We start from the raw sequence: 21471 nt of genomic DNA, 5'->3' as shown, positions 1-21471 counted from the left end.
TTATTTTCAATTCGAACTTGAATAGCTTGTGAATACCAGTATCTCATTTATACCCCAAATCCACTCAACTATAAATGTATATATATTATATTTTGAATTATAAAATACGTAGTAAAAACTATTTTATTACAACCACATGATTAAAAGAAAATCTTAATACTAAAATTAAATTTATAAAAAATTATTTAATAATTGAGTTATCGGTAGAATAGTAAAATATTTACAAATAAATTTTATTGAGCTCAAACTTTAAATATTTTAATTGTTTTATTTAAACATTCATATAAAAATAATAAAGGATGAATATATCATAGTATTATTTAAAAATAAAGTTCTTGACCGAAGTTGACTTGTGAGACCCATTTAGTTAAACACATTAAATATATATAAAAAACATATATTATAAAGTACTCACATCTTGAATATTATTTTTACCACTTAATTCTAAATAAAATTAACTAGCATTCTTATGATGTGCTCATATGTGTGGACACAATGTATTTAGAATATAAGTGTGCACTTGAATATAACATATAATAAACAATTAAAATGTAAGATTGCAATTAATTAATAATAACACATGCAATATGTACAATATTAAATTAAAAAACAAGACATGATTTTTCAGGGGAAGCTAGAAATGTTTTTAGAGGCGGAATTAAATTATATATTTTATGGTAATAAAATGTAATTTTATCATTTTAATAGCCTAAATATTTATAATTTTAAAGGGTTGAATCAAATTTGTATCATTTTGATGGGCCAAAGTGTAATTTTACCATTACCAAATTAAAATTATATAAATTATAAAGTGGCCTAAATGAAAATTTTTTCATTTTAAAGGGGTCGGGGCCCCTATCAGCCCCTTTGGCTCCACCCACAGGTGTTGTCATCAATATTGAGTTAATACTAAGTTGACTTATGACATTAATTCAATTAACAACATTATTAATATATACAATTGATGAATGTAATGAAGTATGCATAACAAAATGTAAACATTATATTAAAATAAAGCTTTGATTTAGTAGAATATTATATTTTATTGATTTAAACAACATTGGTTGAAATCTCATTATATGTTGTTTTTGTCGGTTTTCATTAGAAAATAAAAAGACTAAAGTACCATCGAATAATACAACTTAATTTAATTACAAAAATATATTTTAATAAATTTCTTATTAAGTTGATGCTTAATTGACTCGTGACACAAATTCATTCAGGGGCTTAACAATAGTATAGATACAATATAATAACTATAACTATAACTAAAATCAACTAATGGTCATTCAACTAACTATAAATACGACAAAGATAAGCGCACCTATCGAATAATAGTATAGCTACGGTGAGTAAAGAATAACGTATCCATGAGGACTAAAAGTATTAGTAATTACCTTCTTCTTATCATTTAGTCGATAATTTGGGGTGATGTGCTTTAATCTAAAATTACTAAACTAATTTATCTAATAATGCAACAGAAACTGAGATAGACAATACCTAGGAACGAATCCACCTAGATTTCACCTATTATTATGAATCTAAATTAAACGATTTATTCACTTGTGCCTTAATCCATAAAAATCCCTAAATTATGTTAATATCTCATTTGAGAGTAAGAACAATTAACTCTAGGTTGATTAATTGAAATATCTTTCTGATTAAAACAACTAACTCTAGGTTGATTAATTGAAATCTCTTTCTAATTAAAACCCCTATCGTCGCATTAACTCGATTTATGAATTATCCTGTTAGATTTGACTTTAATCTGATAGATTTATGTCGTCCTATTTCTAGAATTGCATGCAATTCTACTCAATTATGCTAGATCTGTAACAACCTAATTTTCAGTGGTGTCGGAACAGTGATTCGAGATCACTAAATCCGACAAATGAGTAGGAAATATTATTAATTTAGTGAGTATAAGTTAAATGTGAAGTTAGGAAAAATTTTGAAATAGTGAAATGTACAAAAAAATATATATATATATATTAAAATAATTAGAATTGAAAACGAGGTATCGAGACCTCTGGAATTTTAAATCGAGCCATAAATATTTTTATAAATATTTATGGAGTGTTAATAAGTTAGTATTAAAGTTTCGTCAAGAAATTTTAAAGTACTGATAGCTAATTGAACAAAAAGGACTAAAGTGGAATTATCTAGATTTCTCTTTATTTTTCTGCATTCTCATCAGCAAAAACACCATGGAAGAGTTCCCTTAAGCTGGTTTTTCATATTTTTACTGCAAGTAAGTTCAATTCTTGATTATTTCTTGAAATTTTTGTGTTTTTGTGACTTTTACAACTAGGTCCATTTGTTGAATTCATTAGTTCTTGATTCTATGAAAGAAATTGAAAGTTTCTATGAATATGTGCTGGAAGTATATGATGATTTGACATAGAATTAGAGCTTTAAATTGTTTATATGCTAATTTTATTGAAAGAATTGAATAGAAAGTGAATGTTTGGGACCTAAATTGTAAAAGAGTTTGAAGTTAGAGTTTTATGTGGAAATTCTGAATTTCAATAGTTATGAAACAACTTATAATGTCTAGGAAAAGTATTAATTGATAAAATCAGTTTAATTGAGGGGTTAATTAAGTAAGGACTGAATTGTATGAATTGTGAAATTTGGGGCAAAATGAAAATCAACATTTTGCACTAAAACAGTTTTGGACAGCAGCAATAGTCTAACTTTGAAAAATCTCCAAAAATTGTAGAAATATATTTATAGAATGAATAAAATATGAAATTAAATCTTATTGAGTCTAGTTTCTTATAGAAGAAACGGTGTAAGCAATGGAATTATAAATCATGAGATATAATAAGTTTTGTGAGACAATGTCAGAATGATTTCGGGTTCCCCTGTTCTGACTTTGGAAAATCATAAAAAATTGGGGAAAAATAATTAAGGGATTAAATTTATATGTTTAAAATCCTTAAATAGTCTATTTTCAATAGAAATAAGCGGGAACATCATCCAAATCTCAATGCGATGAGATAATTAATTCTTAGTGAAGAAGGGTCGGAACTGTCGACAGCAGAACAGGGCAACTTTAAAGAATAAACTGTACTTATTGGCTAAACCAAAATTCTGAAAATTTTATGGTAATAAGATAAGTAAGTCTAGTTTCAGGAAAATTAGCGGATCTTAATTTGAGTTCTGTATCTTAAGATATAAATAATTTAGTGACTATGACGCAAATGGACAGTTTTGAATATACATAAGTAAATAGTGAAATTATTGATAATGTTACTTGTTGCATGTTATATAAATTAAGGATGTGAAATGGAGAGGTGGAGGAGGAAAATATGTATGAATATTCAGCTAGCATGGCTAATTTGTATGTTTTAGGCTCATGGACTAAGTTGAATAAAAGTAAAATTTTATGGGCAATTTTGTTAAAAAATGTTAGAAATGACCAATTTGCATGAAATGGATTATTTTATTATTTAAATTACAAAATTGAATGAAATTATTAATTTAGCTCAAGATCAGGGAAAAACATGTTTTAAGGATTAAATTGAAAAGTGTTGAAATTATGGAAAATTCTGACATTTTATAGAATTCATAGTTTGTTATCAATTTGTGTGAGAACAACGGCTGGAAATAAGGATTAAATTGCAATAATTTTATTTTATTTTAACCTAAGGATGAAATCGTCATTAATTAAAAGTTTAGGGGTAAAATGATAATTTTGTTTAGAGCATTAGTTGAATGTATTATAACATGAAATAAATGAAAACGAGGATCAAATTTCTTTATAAATATCCGGATGACTTGAATACGAGACTTAAAAGTGGAAATGAAAAGATATCGGATTAATGAAATATCTGATAAATGAATCGGTAACTCCGGTAATGCTCCGTAACTCTATTCGGTGACGGATTTGGATTAGGGGCGTTACAAGATCTACTCTTAAATAAGCACATTAAACATTAATTAATATCCCAAAAATATTAAAACACGAAATAAGCATATATAATTGAGAACAATAATCAAGTATTTATCGCGTAAAAAACATAAATTAAATAATAAGATTCATCATAGGTTTCATCGTCCCTAGGTATCTAAGGAATTTAGTTCATAAACTTCGAAAGAAATTAATTGGATATCTTCGATATGGAGGGAGATCCGCTTCCAATTTGATTCCGATGACGTTCTTTGAGTGTTTTATTCTATCTTCTCTAATTGCCAATTTAGATCCTCTTCTAATTGGTATTTATAGACTAATTTGCATAATTAATCATCCAAAACGCATTAAGAATATGATTAAAATATACTACTTTTATAGCTTATCATCAACATTTTATAAAAGTATAATTGATTGATTACATTAGAACTTTTTCAGCATAAAAAGAGATAAATCTCAAAATTACAAATGAGTTTTAGTTTAATGTACAATTTTATATAAGAATTTTGATTTTGTATAATTTTATACATGAAATTTTGATTTGATCAAATTCTCACAAATTATTAACACAATTATCGATATAGCATTATTTTTTGTTCATATATTGAATTTACAAATAATACAACTAAACTTTTTTGTTCCAATTTGGTACCTAAAGTATCAATCACATCCCATTTTGTTACCTAAAATATGCCTCTATTATATTTTTTAGTCTATTTTTGATAGAAGCTAAAAAGAACAATAGCCATCACAAAGCATCATGGGATAGCTTAATGTAATTTTTTTATGTATATATACATTTTAAATAATAAAATAGAAATAAATATATAAAAAATAAAAATATAATCTAGAAAAATATACAAATCATACAAGAATTGTAAAAATAAATTTTATAATTAGAAAAGAAATTAGTTGGAATTAATAATATTAATACAAAAAATGTAAAAGTTGTAAAAATATTTTAAAAGTTTAAAAACAATTTTATAAAATTCTAAAAAGTATTTAAATTTCAAGGTTTTTTTTTCAATTACTTGAAATTTAAATATTTTTAACTTTTATAATAATTTTCAATTTTTATATATTATTTTGAATTTTATAAAATTTATAATTATATATTTTTGAATTTTATAAAAATTATTTTTTATATATTATATTGATTAATAAAATTTTAATCAATATATAATATTAAAAAAATAAAAAGGACATATGACATATTCTAATAGCGCCACGTGGCACATCAATGCCTAGTCAACGCTCGGTCAATGGTTGATCAAAGTCAAAAGTGTTTTTCAATATTTAAATTTTAATAATATACTTTTCCAATTTAAATTTAAATTTGATATATTTTTATTTAAATAAATCTAATTGCCACGATATATTTTTCACTGGTCAAAACAAGCCACGTGGCACTTTTCCATTGGCTAAAGTGGCATAATATTTTTTCTTTGATGACCATTACAAAATGGATCAAAAATAGAGAAAATTGATACTTTAAGTACCAAATCGGGATAAAAAAAATTTAGTTTCAAAGTGAAAAATAGGTATACTTCAGATGCTAAATCATGAATTAAGCCTTTTATATATACATTGAACAATAATTAAACTTTCATGTAAACTATTACATCAAGTTGCACGTTGAATTATAATTTATATATAATTTCAAGATTTATCTTCGTATAAAAATTACGAAGTCCGTGAATAACATTGAATAAACAATTGCCGATTAAGCCTTAATTAAATTGACACAATTCCTAATAGATGTGTCATGGGCCGAGTCGGGCTAGATCCTAACAAATTTGTAGGCTCAATTGATAAGTCTGGGCTTGACTCGAACCGAAAAATGGGCTTACATTTTTCCAAGCTCGATCTAGAATATAAATACTAAACCTGAGCCTAGATCAATCCGACCCATATTAAAACCTAAAGTGTTGATACAATAGAGAATGTATCTATACTTGCTACAAGGTATTGACATCTTAGGGAGGGTATCGATACTTTCTACGATGTATCTATACTTTAGACATGTATCTGTGCCGCACCGAGTTTGAACTAAAAAGCCTTACTCGAGGCGCAACCTATTTTTTAAATATGTCTTTTTTTTTTACCTAATTCCTTTTCTATTTATATTTTTATTTAAACTCTTTTACTTTTCGAACCGAAACAAATAGCTCAATCTATGGATAAAAATACATAAATTAGAATATAATTAAATATGTTTTTTTCTCCTATTTTAAGTGTAGAAAACGAAATACAGGAAAAGACAGATTTTAATTTAATACAAAATTGATAATAAAACCAAAAGGACCGTGAATCTCATTTCTTGCAGATACCCAAAAACCATTTTGTAACCTCCATTAAAAACCAAAAATATTGGTTACGCAATAAATATTCACTTTTAAAGCTAACATTTGCCAAAATCCTAAACTTTGACGCTCTGTCACTGACCCCCGCCCTCGAAACGCCGCCGTTGGCGCTCTCTTTTTTCTTTTTTGTCTCTTTAAGATTCTACAGTTTGCGCGCTTTGCAAAAACTTCGCAATCGTGGGAAGCAGTCTCACCAACTGTAGCTTTTGCATAATGAAGAATCCTAACCCAAGGTAGGGTTTTCTTTTCTTTTCTTAAAAAAAATTTTACTTGATCAAGTCTTAATTTACTTGCTTTATTTGCTTTCATTTATTTATTTTTTTGGTGTCAGTCTGTTTTTTATGTGAATGTGTGTCATGGGTTTTTATTAAGTTTTGAGATTTTGAATCAATAATGAAGTTGAATTGTTTACTAGCTTAGTTTTTCTTTTGTTATGGGCTTTTGCACTTGCATGTTTTGTTTGTTTTTTTGTTTGTTTGATTTTAGGTTGATAGGAATTTGTTGTTGTTGCTTGGTTTTTGGTGGGGCCGGGGGAGCAGTGGTGGTGCTTGTGTGATTTTGAAAAGAAATTGGAACTTTTTTTTATGAGTTTTTTGATTGATTTAAAGTATTTGATTTGCTTAGAGAATCAGATAAGAATACCCATTTTAGTAGAGGGCAGTTTGTTGAGGAATCTGGAAAAATGATTTAGGAACTATAGGTTGTAACTTGCAAAGTGCAAAATAGTAATTGTTCAAGGAATTGGCCTTCTGTTTATCATAAGGAAATTTGAAGATGAACACACACACGCACGTTTTTTTTATTTGGTGAAAAGCAGTAGCCCCCTTCCTCGTGAATTCGCATATTGTGCTGTTGGCATTGGTATGCTTCTCTGACTAGAATTGAATTTTCTTCCTGAAATATTGGTGCTGGTCCAATAGCTTGTTGTTTGCCACTGCAACAACCCTGAATGGCTAGTTTTTGAATAATTTCAATAACTTAAGATTGTTAGTGAAAATGGGTGGATTTGCAGCTTAATTTTGATTTATGCTCATCCTGGTTAGCAGAAATATTTGTTTTTTTTTTAATGAAAGGGGGTTGAGGGGTGGGATTGGGCTGTAAATGTTAGTGTCCCAAAAGCACTTTCGCTACACTAACTATTTCTTGCTACAGGTTGGGTTTCCTTTGAGGAATCTGCTTTCTGCTTCAATTGAGGGGATACTAGTAACTTTTTTTTACTCTAATGGCTGCTATGAATCCAATAGACATTAGTTCTTCTGATAGTGAGCTTGAAACTGAAGATGTTGCAGACAGAAAAGCCTTATCTTCAAGGATCCTTCCCCAATGGGCAGCTACAAATGGTACTAATTCAAGGAGTCCTGGTTAGTCTGTATTTTGAAAAATTACCATATGGTCTAAGTTCCAAAGCTTGATGTTTGACTCGCACTAACCCATATAACCATACTTATAAAATGCAGGTGATGCTAGGGAGTCTAAAAAGATTTCCAATCAAGCACAGTTTTCTAATTTAAACTCTTCTGGTGTAAATAATCATTCACGAACAGAAGTCCCGACACATGACCCTGATGATAATGCTAAAGCCTCATCTCAACATATTGCCCTAGGCAATGGTTCTGAAAATTTTACAATGAATGGGAATATTGGTCAGCCTCGGACTGTTAATTCTCGAATTTCTAATGGTTCAGGTACTGACTTTGAGAAACTGACATCTCAGCAGGCTCTAAAGAGGACTCTTCCTCCGTCTCTTCAACTCTCTGGACAAAGTAGTAAATCAGACAATTTAGTGGAGATTGTGAGCAACAGTCAGATTCTTGATGCTTATGGAAACTCTAACCATTTGGCTGGACCTAGTTCTTCCAATAGCCAGAGCTATATGAGAGACCATTATAACTGGGGCAATACTGATGGAGCTATGTATGGAAATACTAGTAGGGTCCTTCCTCCATCTTTTATGCAAGGAAAATCTGTTAATTTTTCTCAGTTTTCTGGGCCTGAAAATCCTGTATATCGAGCTGGAGTAAGTGAAGAAAGAGTTCCTATAAATGATGAAAGAATGGTTTATCAAGCAGCACTGGAGGTATTTCTTGTTTGATCTGAGACTTGCCTCATTCATATCATGATTTAACTGTTGATGGTCCACTGCACATTAATTCTTGCATCTTAGACTGGGGTGCTGTTATTTTGACGAAAGGAAGCTTTGGCCTTATTATGAATGTCTTTTTCTTTTGCGCGTGTGCAAATTACAAACTCTATGGTTATTAAGTTTACAACAAACCTGCTGGACTGTGGTAATTTTCTATTGTGAATTTAATGAACTTTCTTATGCTAAACTTATGGAGTATGAATTTGTCGATGGGTTTCTTTTCTTGTTGTTTTTCCTTGTCTCTTTCTTAATGCGATTCACTGATTTGTGTAAACAGTAATATTTTGTTGTCTTCTTTATTTTGCTAGTTTCTAAATGGTTTCATATTTGATGTGCTTAGAGAGTTTATATATGAAGGGCTTATGTTTCGTGCAGGACCTCAGCCAACCAAAAATTGAAGCTGAACTTCCCGATGGTCTTTTGTCTGTTTCTCTTTTCAGACATCAGGTCATATTTATATACACATATATTTACATATTATGGATGATTAGCTGTTTTATGTGGTTACAATGGTTATTTCCTTCTTCTTTTTTTCCCTGCCATGTCGCAGGGTTATTTAATCATTGAATTTTGCAGAAGATTGCATTACATTGGATGCTTCAAAGAGAAACAAGAACTAGGTTATGTTCAGGTGGAATATTGGCTGATGATCAGGTTACTTGTTTAAATTTCACTATTATTATTTATTTATATATGATCAGTGTGCCTTCAATGCGTATTTTATAGGCTAAGTTTTCTGCTAAGATTGATCATGGCTTGATCCTACAGGGCCTCGGTAAAACAATCTCAATGATTGCTCTTATACAAGTGCAGAAGTCTTTAGAGTCCAAATCAAAACCAGAAGATCCAAAAAAACGTGAATTTGTAGCTCTGAATTTGGATGATGATGATGATGATGATAATGGTACTGGTGGGTCAGACAAAGTAAGCCAAAATAGAGAATCTGATGATACCAAGTCAATCTCAAAAGTGAGTACTTCAACCAGTGCATTCAGCAGACAGAGGTTACCAGCAGGGACATTGGTTGTGTGTCCAGCGAGTGTTCTTCGACAGTGGGCCAGGGAGCTGGATGACAAAGTTTCAGAGAAATCTAAACTTTCTGTCCTCATATATCATGGGGGTAGCAGGACCAAGGATCCTTCAGAACTTGCCAAGTATGATGTCGTTCTTACAACATATTCGCTTGTCACTAATGAAGTTCCTAAACAAGCTATTGTTGATGATGATGAAATTGATGAAAAAATTGGGGAGAAATATGGATTGTCTTCTGACTTTAAGAGGAAGAAAACAGCTAATGTTGGTAATAAGGGGAAAAAGGGTAGGAAAGGAATTGATGGCTCCCTTGTTGATTCTAGTGCTGGTGCCCTTGCTAGAGTACATTGGTTAAGGGTGATACTAGATGAAGCTCAAACAATAAAAAATCATCGAACACAAGTTGCTAGAGCGTGCTGCGGTCTTCGAGCCAAGCGAAGATGGTGCTTATCTGGAACACCTATACAAAATGCTGTTGATGATTTATATAGCTACTTCAGGTTCCTGAGACATGAACCATACGATGTATATAAATCATTTTGCTATGGGATTAAAGTTCCAATAGCTAGAGATTATGTAAAAGGTTACAAGAAGCTGCAAGCTGTTTTGAAGGTAGTAATGTTGCGTCGCACAAAAGGTGGTTGCCTTCTCTTTGTTTTTTTTTTCCTTGAAAAATTTTAAAAAATCTTTTCTAACAATATTTAGGAGGCAGGATTTTGGTGTATTAGAAGAAATTTCGTAATTTGCAGTTTGACCTAACAAACTCTAAGAATACTCCATATATTCTCATGGTATTGCAATTTAGGTCCCTACATCCCCTCAATTTGTAGATCCATCCTTGTTATACACAAATGGTATTATAACTTTTGGTTATGACAATCATCAGTAACTGTAGTATCTAATATAGGTGTGCTTTAGTTGAATTTAAGCTTTGTATCATTACTGCTGTTTTGGCTGATTTGATTATTTTCTATCTAGCAACGTTGATTGACGGGGAGCCGATAATCAAGTTGCCGCCAAAGTCAATTCACATGTCCAAAGTAGAGTTTTCAGCTGAGGAGCGGGCTTTCTATAACCAGCTAGAAGCTGATTCACGTTCTCTATTTAAGGTTTCCCTTTCATTCTGCATATATATTGTTTTCGATAAGTTCCCCTTTTATTCTGCTTATTTGTTCCCGCTTTCTAGTCACTTGTTTGAAACGTGCATGACCGGTGTGCTATTTCTAGTGGACTTATCATTCTGTTTTTATTTGCAATTGGAAGCATATTCCACCTTTTACTTTTTTCAAGTCAAAGCCTTCTTTTGAATGCCTGCTTGGTCCATATCTAAACTATGAAGTTTGAATGTCGATACTTCAAAAATTATTATGTTCTATTTCTGCACAAAATAATATAGTTTGGGAAATGATAATTGAATGATTCTAGTAATTATTTTCAGCTTCAACAAGGAAGCTCCACCTCCCATAAATGATTCTTTTTTTATTTTTGTGGTTACTAGTTCATTTTGAAGAATCTGCAAATTGCTCCACAACATATTTTTGCTGTACAAAATCATAGTGATTCTTCAGCTGGTAGAAATGTGATTGCTTAATATTACACTTTACTAGAGTCTAGGATTAATTTTGTAATTTAAAGATTTAATTCATATATGTTGGTGAAAATTGTGTTTTTGCTGTCATTTACGAGCATGCAAATTCTGTTGGTGTTTTGCGAACATATCATTTACGATACCTTGGTCATAATTCATTTACTCTAATTTCATGTTCTTGTCAGTCTGGCTTCATGCTTCAGTTATGGAATTCTCTATCATCTGATAGTTACACATCTTTTAATACATATTTCCTACAGGAATATGCAGCTGCAGGCACACTGAACCAAAATTATGCAAATATTCTGTTGATGCTTTTGCGCCTACGTCAGGCTTGTGATCACCCGCTTCTTGTCAAAGGATTCAACAATGATTCCATTCGAAACTCTGACTCTGTTGAAAACTCTAACCCTGTTGGACAAGTTTCTGTAGAAATGGCCAAGACACTTCCTAGAGAATTGCTGATTAATCTACTGAACTCCTTGGAAACTTCCTTTGCCATCTGTCTTGTCTGCCAAGTGAGTTTTTCTTGAACATAATATTTTATCTGAATATGGCTCTATTGCACTTCTGAATGTTGTTACAGTAGCAATGACTTAGCTTTAATTTTTACATATGATGGTATTTTGAGGAATATAAGCAAAGCTCCCTCTCATGATATTTTTTAATATATTAAGGCCAAAGGTGACAAATGCATTTCAATGTGTTTAACATTGAAAGGTTAACACAACTTCTAAATTGTCAAATGAGTAGTGTGGCTTTCTGGAAGATTTTTTTCGCTACTCATTTATGACCTTTTTTCATTTTAGTCCTCTTTGGTATAGGCATTAGATGTGAAATATTTTTCAATTCCAATTCTCATAGTATCTGGCTAGCGAGCTGAAAAAGTTTATCATTTAGAAGGAATCTGTATGACTAGTATAATGCTTAATGTGCTTTTCTTTTTCCAGGATACACCTGATGAACCTGTTGTTACCTTGTGCGGTCATGTTTTCTGCTATCAATGTGTGTCAGAACATCTGACTGGCGATGATAATATGTGCCCTGCACCTGAATGTAGAGAACAACTTGGTGATGATATAGTTTTTTCTAAAGCTACTCTTAGGGGCTGTCTTGCAGGTGATCTTAATAGTAGTTCCTCGCATCCCCAGTTCTTTGGAAAGTCAGTGATTTTACAGGACGATTACAGTTCATCAAAAATCCAGGCTGTCCTTGAGATTCTTCAGTCAAAATGCTTATTAAAGAATTCAAGTCCTGAATCACCGAGTTCTATTGGATCCAGTGAAGCTCCTTTTTCTTCTGAACAGACATTTAAAGAAACTGGTCATTCAGGCGGTAGAGCTGTAAAGCACACAACAGTTTATTCAAACTTGCCAGCTGATGGACCGATGAAAGCAATAATTTTCTCACAATGGACTGGTATGTTGAACTTGGTTGAGCACTCGCTACGCCATCATGGTATAAGCTATAGGAGACTTGATGGAACAATGACTTTAACTGCACGAGACCGGAATGTCAAAGATTTCAATACTGACCCAGAGGTTTGTTCCTATCCCTTGAATTTAAGTAGATCCCCTAATGCCATTGGTTATTATTCAGTGAACATGCATGCATGTGTATTTATTCTGTAAACACTTGAATAAATAAATTATGTAGAACTTGAGTAATGCTCTTTCTTACTTCTCCCATCCATTGATTTTCTTGCAGGTAACTGTGATGCTGATGTCATTAAAAGCGGGAAACCTTGGTTTGAATATGGTTGCTGCTTGCCATGTTATCCTTCTGGACCTCTGGTGGAATCCAACCACTGAAGACCAGGCTATTGATCGAGCACATAGAATCGGACAGACTCGTCCTGTTACTGTAACTCGGATCACCATTAAAGACACAGTGGAAGATCGAATATTATCTCTTCAGGTATTTTCTCTATAACCTGAATTTGCCACTTTTAGTCATGGAAGCCAACTGACTTAGCAACATTGGTTTGGGATGAACTATTAATTCTTTCCGGTGCTGTTGATTTCAATATCATTACCGAAGGATTGCTGTATAATAGTGGTTGGGTATGACATACCGAGTCTTTTCTGGAAATTGCAAGATCAGATACCGTTTTAGCCATTGAAGATGAAAATTTTGCTTTATTAGCAGATTGGTGAAAAGATTTGTTGTCTAAAATTTATCTTTTCCTTTAACCTCTATGTAGGATGAAAAAAGAAAAATGGTTGCTTCTGCTTTCGGTGAAGATCAAAGCGGGGGATCAGCAACTCGATTAACAGTAGAAGATCTCAGATATCTGTTTATGGGAAATTAGCCAAATCTTATTTCATTGCTTTCTTCTGGCCTTATATATTCATACTTGAAGTTCCCATCATGAAAGTTTGATATTTTGAAATTTTCATTCAGAATCAGAAATTGCACACATCTGGTGCCAGCTAAATGCTGTCATTCATGTTTTGCAAATTTAGAAGCTGACTTATATGAGATTTATTAAAGCCGAGCCATTTTTTTGTCCATCAGGTGCAGAAATAGGAAAGCAAGGGTGCCTGTAAATTCTAACTAGTTTTCAATCTACATTAAACCTTTGGTTATTGTAGTTAACCTCTTTTGCTCAATGTAATACATAAATATTATTTCCAAATTACTGTGTGTTTGTTTGTCTCTTAAGCTTTCCTTGTTTCACCTTCAAACCCCCCTCTCATTACCAAATAAAGGATCGTGGACCTAATTTCATTGGAAATATCTGTTGCCTCAAGGCTTTGGCAGAAGGCCGACAATGGAAAGTAATGAGACTTCAGTTTGGACTCAATCAAGGTACATTTCCAACTAATAACTTTTTCAAGTCTGTTGATTAGAGGATATGCCTGTAGTTTGTAGGGAGGACAGGGAAGACAGAATGCAGGCTCCCTTTGAGTCTTTGTATATATAAAAAGGAGGTTGTAGAATGGGAAAGAAAGGGATGGCAGATATTGAAATTCAGATTCCAATCATATGGATGCCATAATGACTAGCCTCACTAGGGGGGTTGTAAATGAGATATTGGAGCTTGCAAGCTACTCGAGTTCAACATGAAAAATTCAAACTCGATTCAGTAATTATAGAGTCAAGGTCGAGCTATTAATTGAGCCAAATTCAAGTTTAGTCGTCGAGCTATTAATTGAGCCAAATTCAAGTTTAGTCATACTCGACTTGAACTGCTCACGAACTTTATCGAGATATTCATATTTTTATTTTATTATATTATGTTATTTCCCTTAATATATATTGTATTAACCTTAAGCTTAATTAATGAGTTGAGTTCGAGTTCAAGTACAAAAATTGGTAAACTAGCTTAACCGAGTTTGAGCTTAAAAATAAACATTCGATTGAGTTCGAGTTGAGTATTGAGTTTCGAATTTTGAGTTGAGCTTGAGCTTGACTTGGTTCACACCCCTAGGCCTCACTAGAAAAGAATCGAGAAGAATTGATAGATGTTTTTACATGTCTTTTTTTCCCTGCTGTTCACGAGAAAATATATATTCCCATTCAAAAGTGGTTTTAATCAACTCATTATCTACCCTCTTCTCTTGTAGTTGTTTTCTTATGGTAACTGTTGAAAACAAGCAATATTCCAATAAAGAAAGCAAAATCATGATGAACCCTTTGCATTAATGCTTTTTGGGGATGACTATTTTTGCAAAAATGTCTCCAAGCCTGTTGAGCTGGTTCTGGGTTTCTGACGATTGAGAAAGAACTCTGAATAGTCATCACTTTTGCTTCTTTCTTTTTTTTCATTTTAAAGTCTAGGATTATTGGTATCAACTAGTAACATTTAGTCCTTGACTATTCTGAAAATTAGTGCTGGTTCTGGATTTCTGACGAGTGAGAAGGAACTCTGAACAGTCATCACTTTTGCTTCTTTTTTATTTTTTCATTTTAAGTCTAGGATTATTGGTATCAAATAGTAACATTGAGTCCTTGACTATTCTGAAAATGAGTTTGGCTATTTAATTAGGCTTAAAGGCTTGTTTGAAATTAAGAGGATAAAAATACTAAGTTCGAAAAATAGGTTTAGTAAAAAAATTAGATCTGTTTAAAATATGGATTGGGTTCAAGTTTGAACATTTAAGGCTCGAGTTTGACTCGGCATGACTTATTTTTTAAGTTTATAATATTTTATATTATGTTATTTTTATTTATTACGTAATTTATGATACATAAAAATTAAATCTATAGTATATAATAATTTAAATATTAAAAAATATTAAGATGATTATATATGAAATTATTAAATATTAAAATAATATAATGTAAATATATTTCTATTTTTAAATAATATGAGCGGGAAATTTCAAGTTTTATATTTTAGGTCGGGTTTGATTTGAAGAAATATGAAGTGTATTAATGTTATATTTAGGCTTGGTCTATAAACATTTTTATAATAATTATCTGAGTCTTGGGTTGACTCGAAAAGGGAGGAAAATTCTCTCGGTGTTTTTTTTTTTTTTTTAGTACTCGAACACAAACATCTTGTTTAAAGCGTATGATTTTAAGTGTATACAGTAACTTTTTTATAAATTAGAAAGCTCCATACGTGAAAGTTGATCTAGGCATAGATGGATTCAATGTCAATAATACTTTCCAATTGTGAATACAAATTTTGGGAGTATATCCAAAATGGATTCTGATTTACTGTGCTTGCTTGGCCTTTTACTTTTTCTTTTGTTTGATGCCACATCTTTCACCAACTTCACCCAGCAAGTCACATTTGTGGGCCTCTCCTTAAATTGCAGACATATAAACACACAGTAATCGCACACCACTAAGAATTTCTCTGTGATATTTATGCCATCTTAAATCTCACCTCCATTTAGAAAGCAAAAGCTTGCAAAAGTAGAAGATGCCTTTATGAAAGTTCAATGGTTGAACAATATATATTCGTAGGTGAGGGTTTAAACAATGCCTAGTGATGGCTTCACATGCCAACCCTAATTAAATGGTGGCTCCCCCCCCCCCCCCCACACCTTCATGATTTCAACCCTATTGTCCCTCGTGAGAAAAGAAAAAAACAGATCCCCCCAAGGAATCTCCTTATGTGAAAGCTGGATGGCAGTCAGCATTGTTGCAGGCTCAATCAATAATCTCCTTCTACAGTTCCAACCCAAAGCCGATTCATGATTTTTTCAAGTTTGAGTACTTTTAATTATTATATATATGGAGTATAGTAGAAAACAGTGATCTTGGATCCTGTAATCATGTTCAAACAATGGGAGGTCTGGCACACAGCAAAAGATTTCTTTATGATTCGTTGTTTTTGACTGTCTGCAAATTTGACTCTCACCCTTTTTTAACTTTTGTTTTTTTTTACCAGTTGGCAAGAACTCTAACCATATTCACATTATATGTATATACTATAGTTAGTTCTTTCACAAAAATGTAAGATTTTAATTAAAAAATATATTTGATGTAATAATTACATTATATTGAATACATTGTAAAAATCAAAGGACGTTGTATTAAGAAATTTTAAAAGCATGTACTCAAAAAAAGGAGGAATTTGAAAAGTTGTTGAGGGATGACCGGAGTTCTTTGTCAGTGAAGTTTAAGAAGTTTCGTTCACTAGAAGTTAATGGACCCCTCAATAGTTCTAGCATTCAGTCGAAGATATTTATGCTCGGTTTTATCTCAAGTTTTGTCTTTTGACTTTATCAAGAAGAGACTTGAAGTTGAGGAGTTCACAAAGTGTTAGCACCTTTATCCACTAACGAAATGTCAACATTTATTCTTGGTAGGATTTGAACTCATGTTTTTATTTGACATTTATGAGAAAGATATATGAAGACACTTTTACTCCGTGAACCCTTTAATTGTTAGACGAAATCATAAGACAGAACTTAAGAACAAAACTGAATATAGGCACCCTAGAATCAACACCGAACTTGTTGAGAGATTCATCAACTCCTAATGGATGACACTTCACAATCTTCTTTCAAAATGAATCCAACCGTCTCTCAAAAATTAAATATAAATAATTTTACTTTTAATGAGATAATATTGTATGATCATGTACAAGTTACTTAAACTCATATATTAATCATAAAGTTAATACTTGGGTATGAGTTATGCTAGTCCCGTTGTTAGGGAGAATAAAAGGCCAAAAATTGACCATTTCTTCTCCTTTCAATTGTGGCTCCCTTTCCCCTTAAGTTTTCGGATAATTTTTATTAGGATTGATGCTCGTTTAATTTTTTAAGCTTATATTGAAAAAAAAAAACCACATATGCTACACTCCAATAATAATTTAATAATTAAAAAATTAATAAATTGACCTAGCAAAATTCACAAGATACAAGCTCAGCAAACATTGGGGCCAAACCCCACATAACCATTGGCTCCATCAAAGGAAATTTGGATCCCTTCTTGTTGGATATTTCCTATTATTGAAAGACCCGAACCCGAAGAAGCAAATGCAAAGCAAAAAGTCCCCACACTATCAACGGGTATAAGAAAATTGTTTGCGGGTAGGGTCAGTATCGGCCCAGCCGACAAATAAAACGATACTGTCGGAATCCGAACCGTGACAAAACTCGATAAGTTGTAACACGTATCGAATATGGATACTCCGGAAACTCGAGGGAGGTTAGCCGTTTGCTCTATAAAAGCGTCACGGAAAGTGTTATAAGCTATGGTCGGGAACCTTGTGACGGCCGTGCCGGTGTCCATAACGACTCCACCGTACCCTAATTCGGTAAGTTGAAAAATGTCTTCGGATATGGGCACCCGAATGCCTCCGATTCCTAAACCTGAAAGCCCGATGTAGTAAAAAGTGGGTGCTTGTGGGTTACGTAGTAAAGGTACCCATGCAGCACCTACGGGCATTGCTTCACGCCCGAATACTAATGACCCGGATGAATTGGTGCCCCGACTTACTAAACAGTAACTAAATGCACCACCGGTTTGACCACCTAATTGACCCACGAGTGACATGGATCCACCTCCTAGACCCAATAACCCGGCTGCACCCACGAACATGCCCTGATTCACATGACCGCACCCAATAGCCACGTCTTGAACCACGGTTGGACCGAAAGTGAGTGTTTCAAGAGCCAGGGTCCCTTTTGTGTAAGACCCATCACCGTACATGACTTCGTAACGACACCGACCCGCATGGCAACCCGAATTCTCGATCCGGTCACAAACGGAAGAGCTACAAGGGACGCCTCCGTATGAAGCGGAATCAGCCGGGTCAAAAACCGGGTCGGATTGTTTATAGCATTGGTTACAGGGTTTACATTGGACCCAAACAATATCACTGCCCGAATCTATAACCATATATTGACTTCTCGGCGGGCTGCCGACACCTATTCGTACGAAGTACTCTCCGCTTCCTTGGTCCATTCCCGAAACCACATCGGACCCAAAATCGTTCACTCCATGAGCCGCCTCTCCGTCGTGGATTACGCCGCCGGGGATGCGGAGGAGGAGGCTAGCCACCCTTTTGACGTCCCTTTGAATACGAGCATGGAAACGAAGGCTGTGGTTTTGTGAAACGGTGGCGTTTTCGGTGGACAGCCAGTCCCTATGGATGAGTTTCAGCTTCCATTTCCATTGATCTTCACTTTCAGTAACGTTGAGAAGTTCGTGATGATTATATTCAGATGTTTGGAGAGGACTAGGCTGTGCTAACACCCCAACGAGAGCTTGTTCCACGTTCAAGAGTTGAAAGTCGGGGAAGGAGGTGGCGGCGTTAGTTAGAGTTAGGTGTAGTAGAGCCACCAGAGCGAGCTGCAGTGCCGGAGGAGGTGACATGGGATTTTGGTGGGTGAGAGGAGTTGAAGGCGGGGTTTTGGCTTAGGGATGCGTAGAAGGAAAAGACATGTGGGGTTTAGAGATATAATTGGAGATTGAACTGATGAAGGTGAGTGGGGAAAATCTCATATCATATATGATATATACCGTGCCTTGTTTCTTTCCTTACTCGCTTTTACGAGTGTGTTATGTTGACTCAGTGGACTGCATTAATTATCTGGATTAACCCTGAAATTTTCGGTAATAGCATTTTACCCGCTTTTTTATAAAAATAATATTGAAAAATTAATTAATTAATTAATAATTCTGGGCATATTGATGGTATAGTGTTTTCTTTTTAAAATTTAACAAGAAAAAAATAAAAAAAATATTTTTTAATTGGCGACGCGAATGTGCCAGAGGGCACCTCTTAATTAAATAGAAAAAAAAATCATATTTTAGGAATTAAATGGAGTGAAAATGCATCAAGGCATTAATTGTAAAATCTATTGATTGGTGTTCGGAATAACTTTTCGGCCTTTTGTTTTCCTATGAGGTTTTTTTCTTCTTTAATTTAATTAATTTTCTAATATTATTTTTATAAAAAAAACAGATTTTATCGATGTAAAATTAATTTCGATAAGAAAATTTTCAGAATATAAAATTATTTAAAATTGTTTAGTTAAAAAATATTTATTTATTTTTAGAATGTACTTATTCATCAGTAAATTAAAATATTTTAACTTTTACGAGTAATAAAAGAAAAATAAAATTTAAGATGTTTTTAAGTAATTTTACCTTTAGCCAATTAAATAATAAAATTTTATATTTCAATTAAATAAGAGTAGGTTAGATTATCATATTTAATTCATTTGAATAGAATGTGAGATTTTGTTATTTCGATAAAGAAATATAAGATTTAAAAGTATATTTTACTAAATTATCATTGTTATAGAATTTACTTTGAATAATGACATATTTAACCCTGTACTTTATCAAAATGTTTAACATAGTACCACTACTCTCAGATCTTCTATGGCAATAACATCAATACTAACTATAATTAGGTGTAGCAGAGCCAGTATGGCCAATTGTAGTGGTAGAGGAACTTCCATAATAATTTTACTTTTATAGTCAAATTGTATTTTTTGATAGAATATTTTTCATCTATAAATTACGATTTTGAGATCTCACTTAAAAAATATAAAATTATTTATCATTCCATTGTACAAGTGTTGGTTGAGTTAAAAGATTGAGAAAAATCTCATATGCAGTATTTTCTTTTGAGACTTGTTTCTCTCTCAGAAGTTGATTTAATATTTATAAAAATTTCAGTATTAAATGAATAATTATTTATTTTAATTTGATTCTAGTATGAGGGTTATAGGATTGCTTCATTGGGAAACAAAAATAGATTTTGTAAATTATCTTTTAAGAAAAAGTGTTAAAAACACCCTAATCAATTTTGATTAAAAGGAACAACACCAAGAAGTTCATCGACACTTAAATAAGAAAAACGATATCGTTTAAGGATGTAGAGTTGATTGAGTTTTAATTTGATTGACATCGATATTATTATCAATGCAGGAGAGAATTGGAAGATATTATAAATAGTTTTAATCATTATATAAAAAACAGACATGACAAAGAATATGAGATTAATGTTTAATGTAGATATGTGTGTGGAGAAAATGAAGAACATCGGCAACATTGCTGTAAATGGTTATGTTTGTGTGTGTAAATGGCCGCAAAAGGAGGAGTTATGTCTGGTTGTCTATCATCTTTACACAAGGCCAATGTCATTTGAATACTAATATATATATATAAACTTATTAATTACTATTAAAGTAACCTCTCTAAAAGGGATGGAAAAGTTTTTGAGGTGGCCCCAATTTGCTCCCTTTTTTTTTGGCCTTTTTATTTTACCTATTCAATTTAATCATTTAAGTGAATAATGTCCTCAAATTGTTGTTCATATTTCTAATGCCAAAGAATTGATAAAATATTAGTTAATTTTTTTCTAGAATTTTAATAGAATCGTTTGGATTAAACTTGATCATGGATCGCGTCATCCGTTCAGATCTAACGGATCCACTCAAAAAGTGAAAAGGTTTGAGAAAAATATAGGCACTAAAAATAGCCTTAAATAAAAAATAAGGTCCGTTTTCTAAACGGGCTAGTTCTTAGGCATAATTTTTTTACCCAAGCTCAGTCTGGCCCGAATCATATGCTTATTTTTTTTTATTTTTAATTTGTTAGGAAGTATTTATTTTAATATTTTTAATAAATTTGATGTATTATATTTTTTAAAAAAATTTATATAAAAAAATCTAAAAAAAATTATTACGATGAAATTAGATTAGGCTTCAGATTTAGCATTTTTAATAGGCTGAACTTGGACAAAAATGTAGACCCATTTTTTAGGCCGGATCGAATCCGAACTTAGAAATGGACTTAAACTTCTACATCAACCCGACCCATGATCAAATCTAGTTTTTAACCTCCTCACGTTTTTAAGCGACACCATTATCTTATCAACCAACAATTTATTTATAAATTTACACTAATTTATATTCCTAAAGTTTAGTAGACTCATAGATGAAAAATGTTTTTTAATTTCTTTTTTATAACTCCTAAAGACTCGATTTTAGTCCCAATCACCCCC

The 21471-nt window shown here is 32.2% G+C and overlaps 2 protein-coding genes across 2 annotated transcripts; one reads left to right on the top strand and one right to left on the bottom strand.

The window, feature by feature from the left end:
- The first annotated feature begins 6194 nt into the window (after nucleotides 1-6194).
- Nucleotides 6195-13680, top strand: LOC108460682 (helicase-like transcription factor CHR28). The gene is given in 12 exon segments (XM_017760271.2): nucleotides 6195-6512; nucleotides 7432-7640; nucleotides 7737-8356; nucleotides 8798-8869; nucleotides 8999-9076; nucleotides 9191-10091; nucleotides 10433-10563; nucleotides 11303-11560; nucleotides 11993-12583; nucleotides 12750-12959; nucleotides 13246-13288; nucleotides 13291-13680. Coding segments are annotated over 11 exon segments (3177 nt in total). The 5' UTR covers nucleotides 6195-6512; nucleotides 7432-7501; the 3' UTR covers nucleotides 13425-13680.
- A 3622-nt stretch (nucleotides 13681-17302) lies between these two features.
- Nucleotides 17303-18972, bottom strand: LOC108457815 (protein ASPARTIC PROTEASE IN GUARD CELL 2-like). The gene has a single exon (XM_017756966.2). It carries the CDS (start codon nucleotides 18825-18827, stop codon nucleotides 17373-17375), a length of 1455 nt encoding a protein of 484 aa, XP_017612455.1. The 5' UTR covers nucleotides 18828-18972; the 3' UTR covers nucleotides 17303-17372.
- Nucleotides 18973-21471: the final 2499 nt, after the last annotated feature.

Source organism: Gossypium arboreum, chromosome 4 (assembly GCF_025698485.1).
Source record: "Gossypium arboreum isolate Shixiya-1 chromosome 4, ASM2569848v2, whole genome shotgun sequence".
In the NCBI taxonomy this organism is placed as follows: domain Eukaryota; kingdom Viridiplantae; phylum Streptophyta; class Magnoliopsida; order Malvales; family Malvaceae; genus Gossypium; species Gossypium arboreum.
Note: the sequence above shows the minus strand (reverse complement) of the source record. Positions and strands in the feature narration are given on the sequence as shown.

What these genes read in the sequence shown, in the direction of transcription:
- LOC108457815 (XM_017756966.2), bottom strand. Translation starts at nt 18,827, where the DNA reads ATGTCACCTCCTCCGGCACTGCAGCTCGCTCTGGTGGCTCTACTACAC.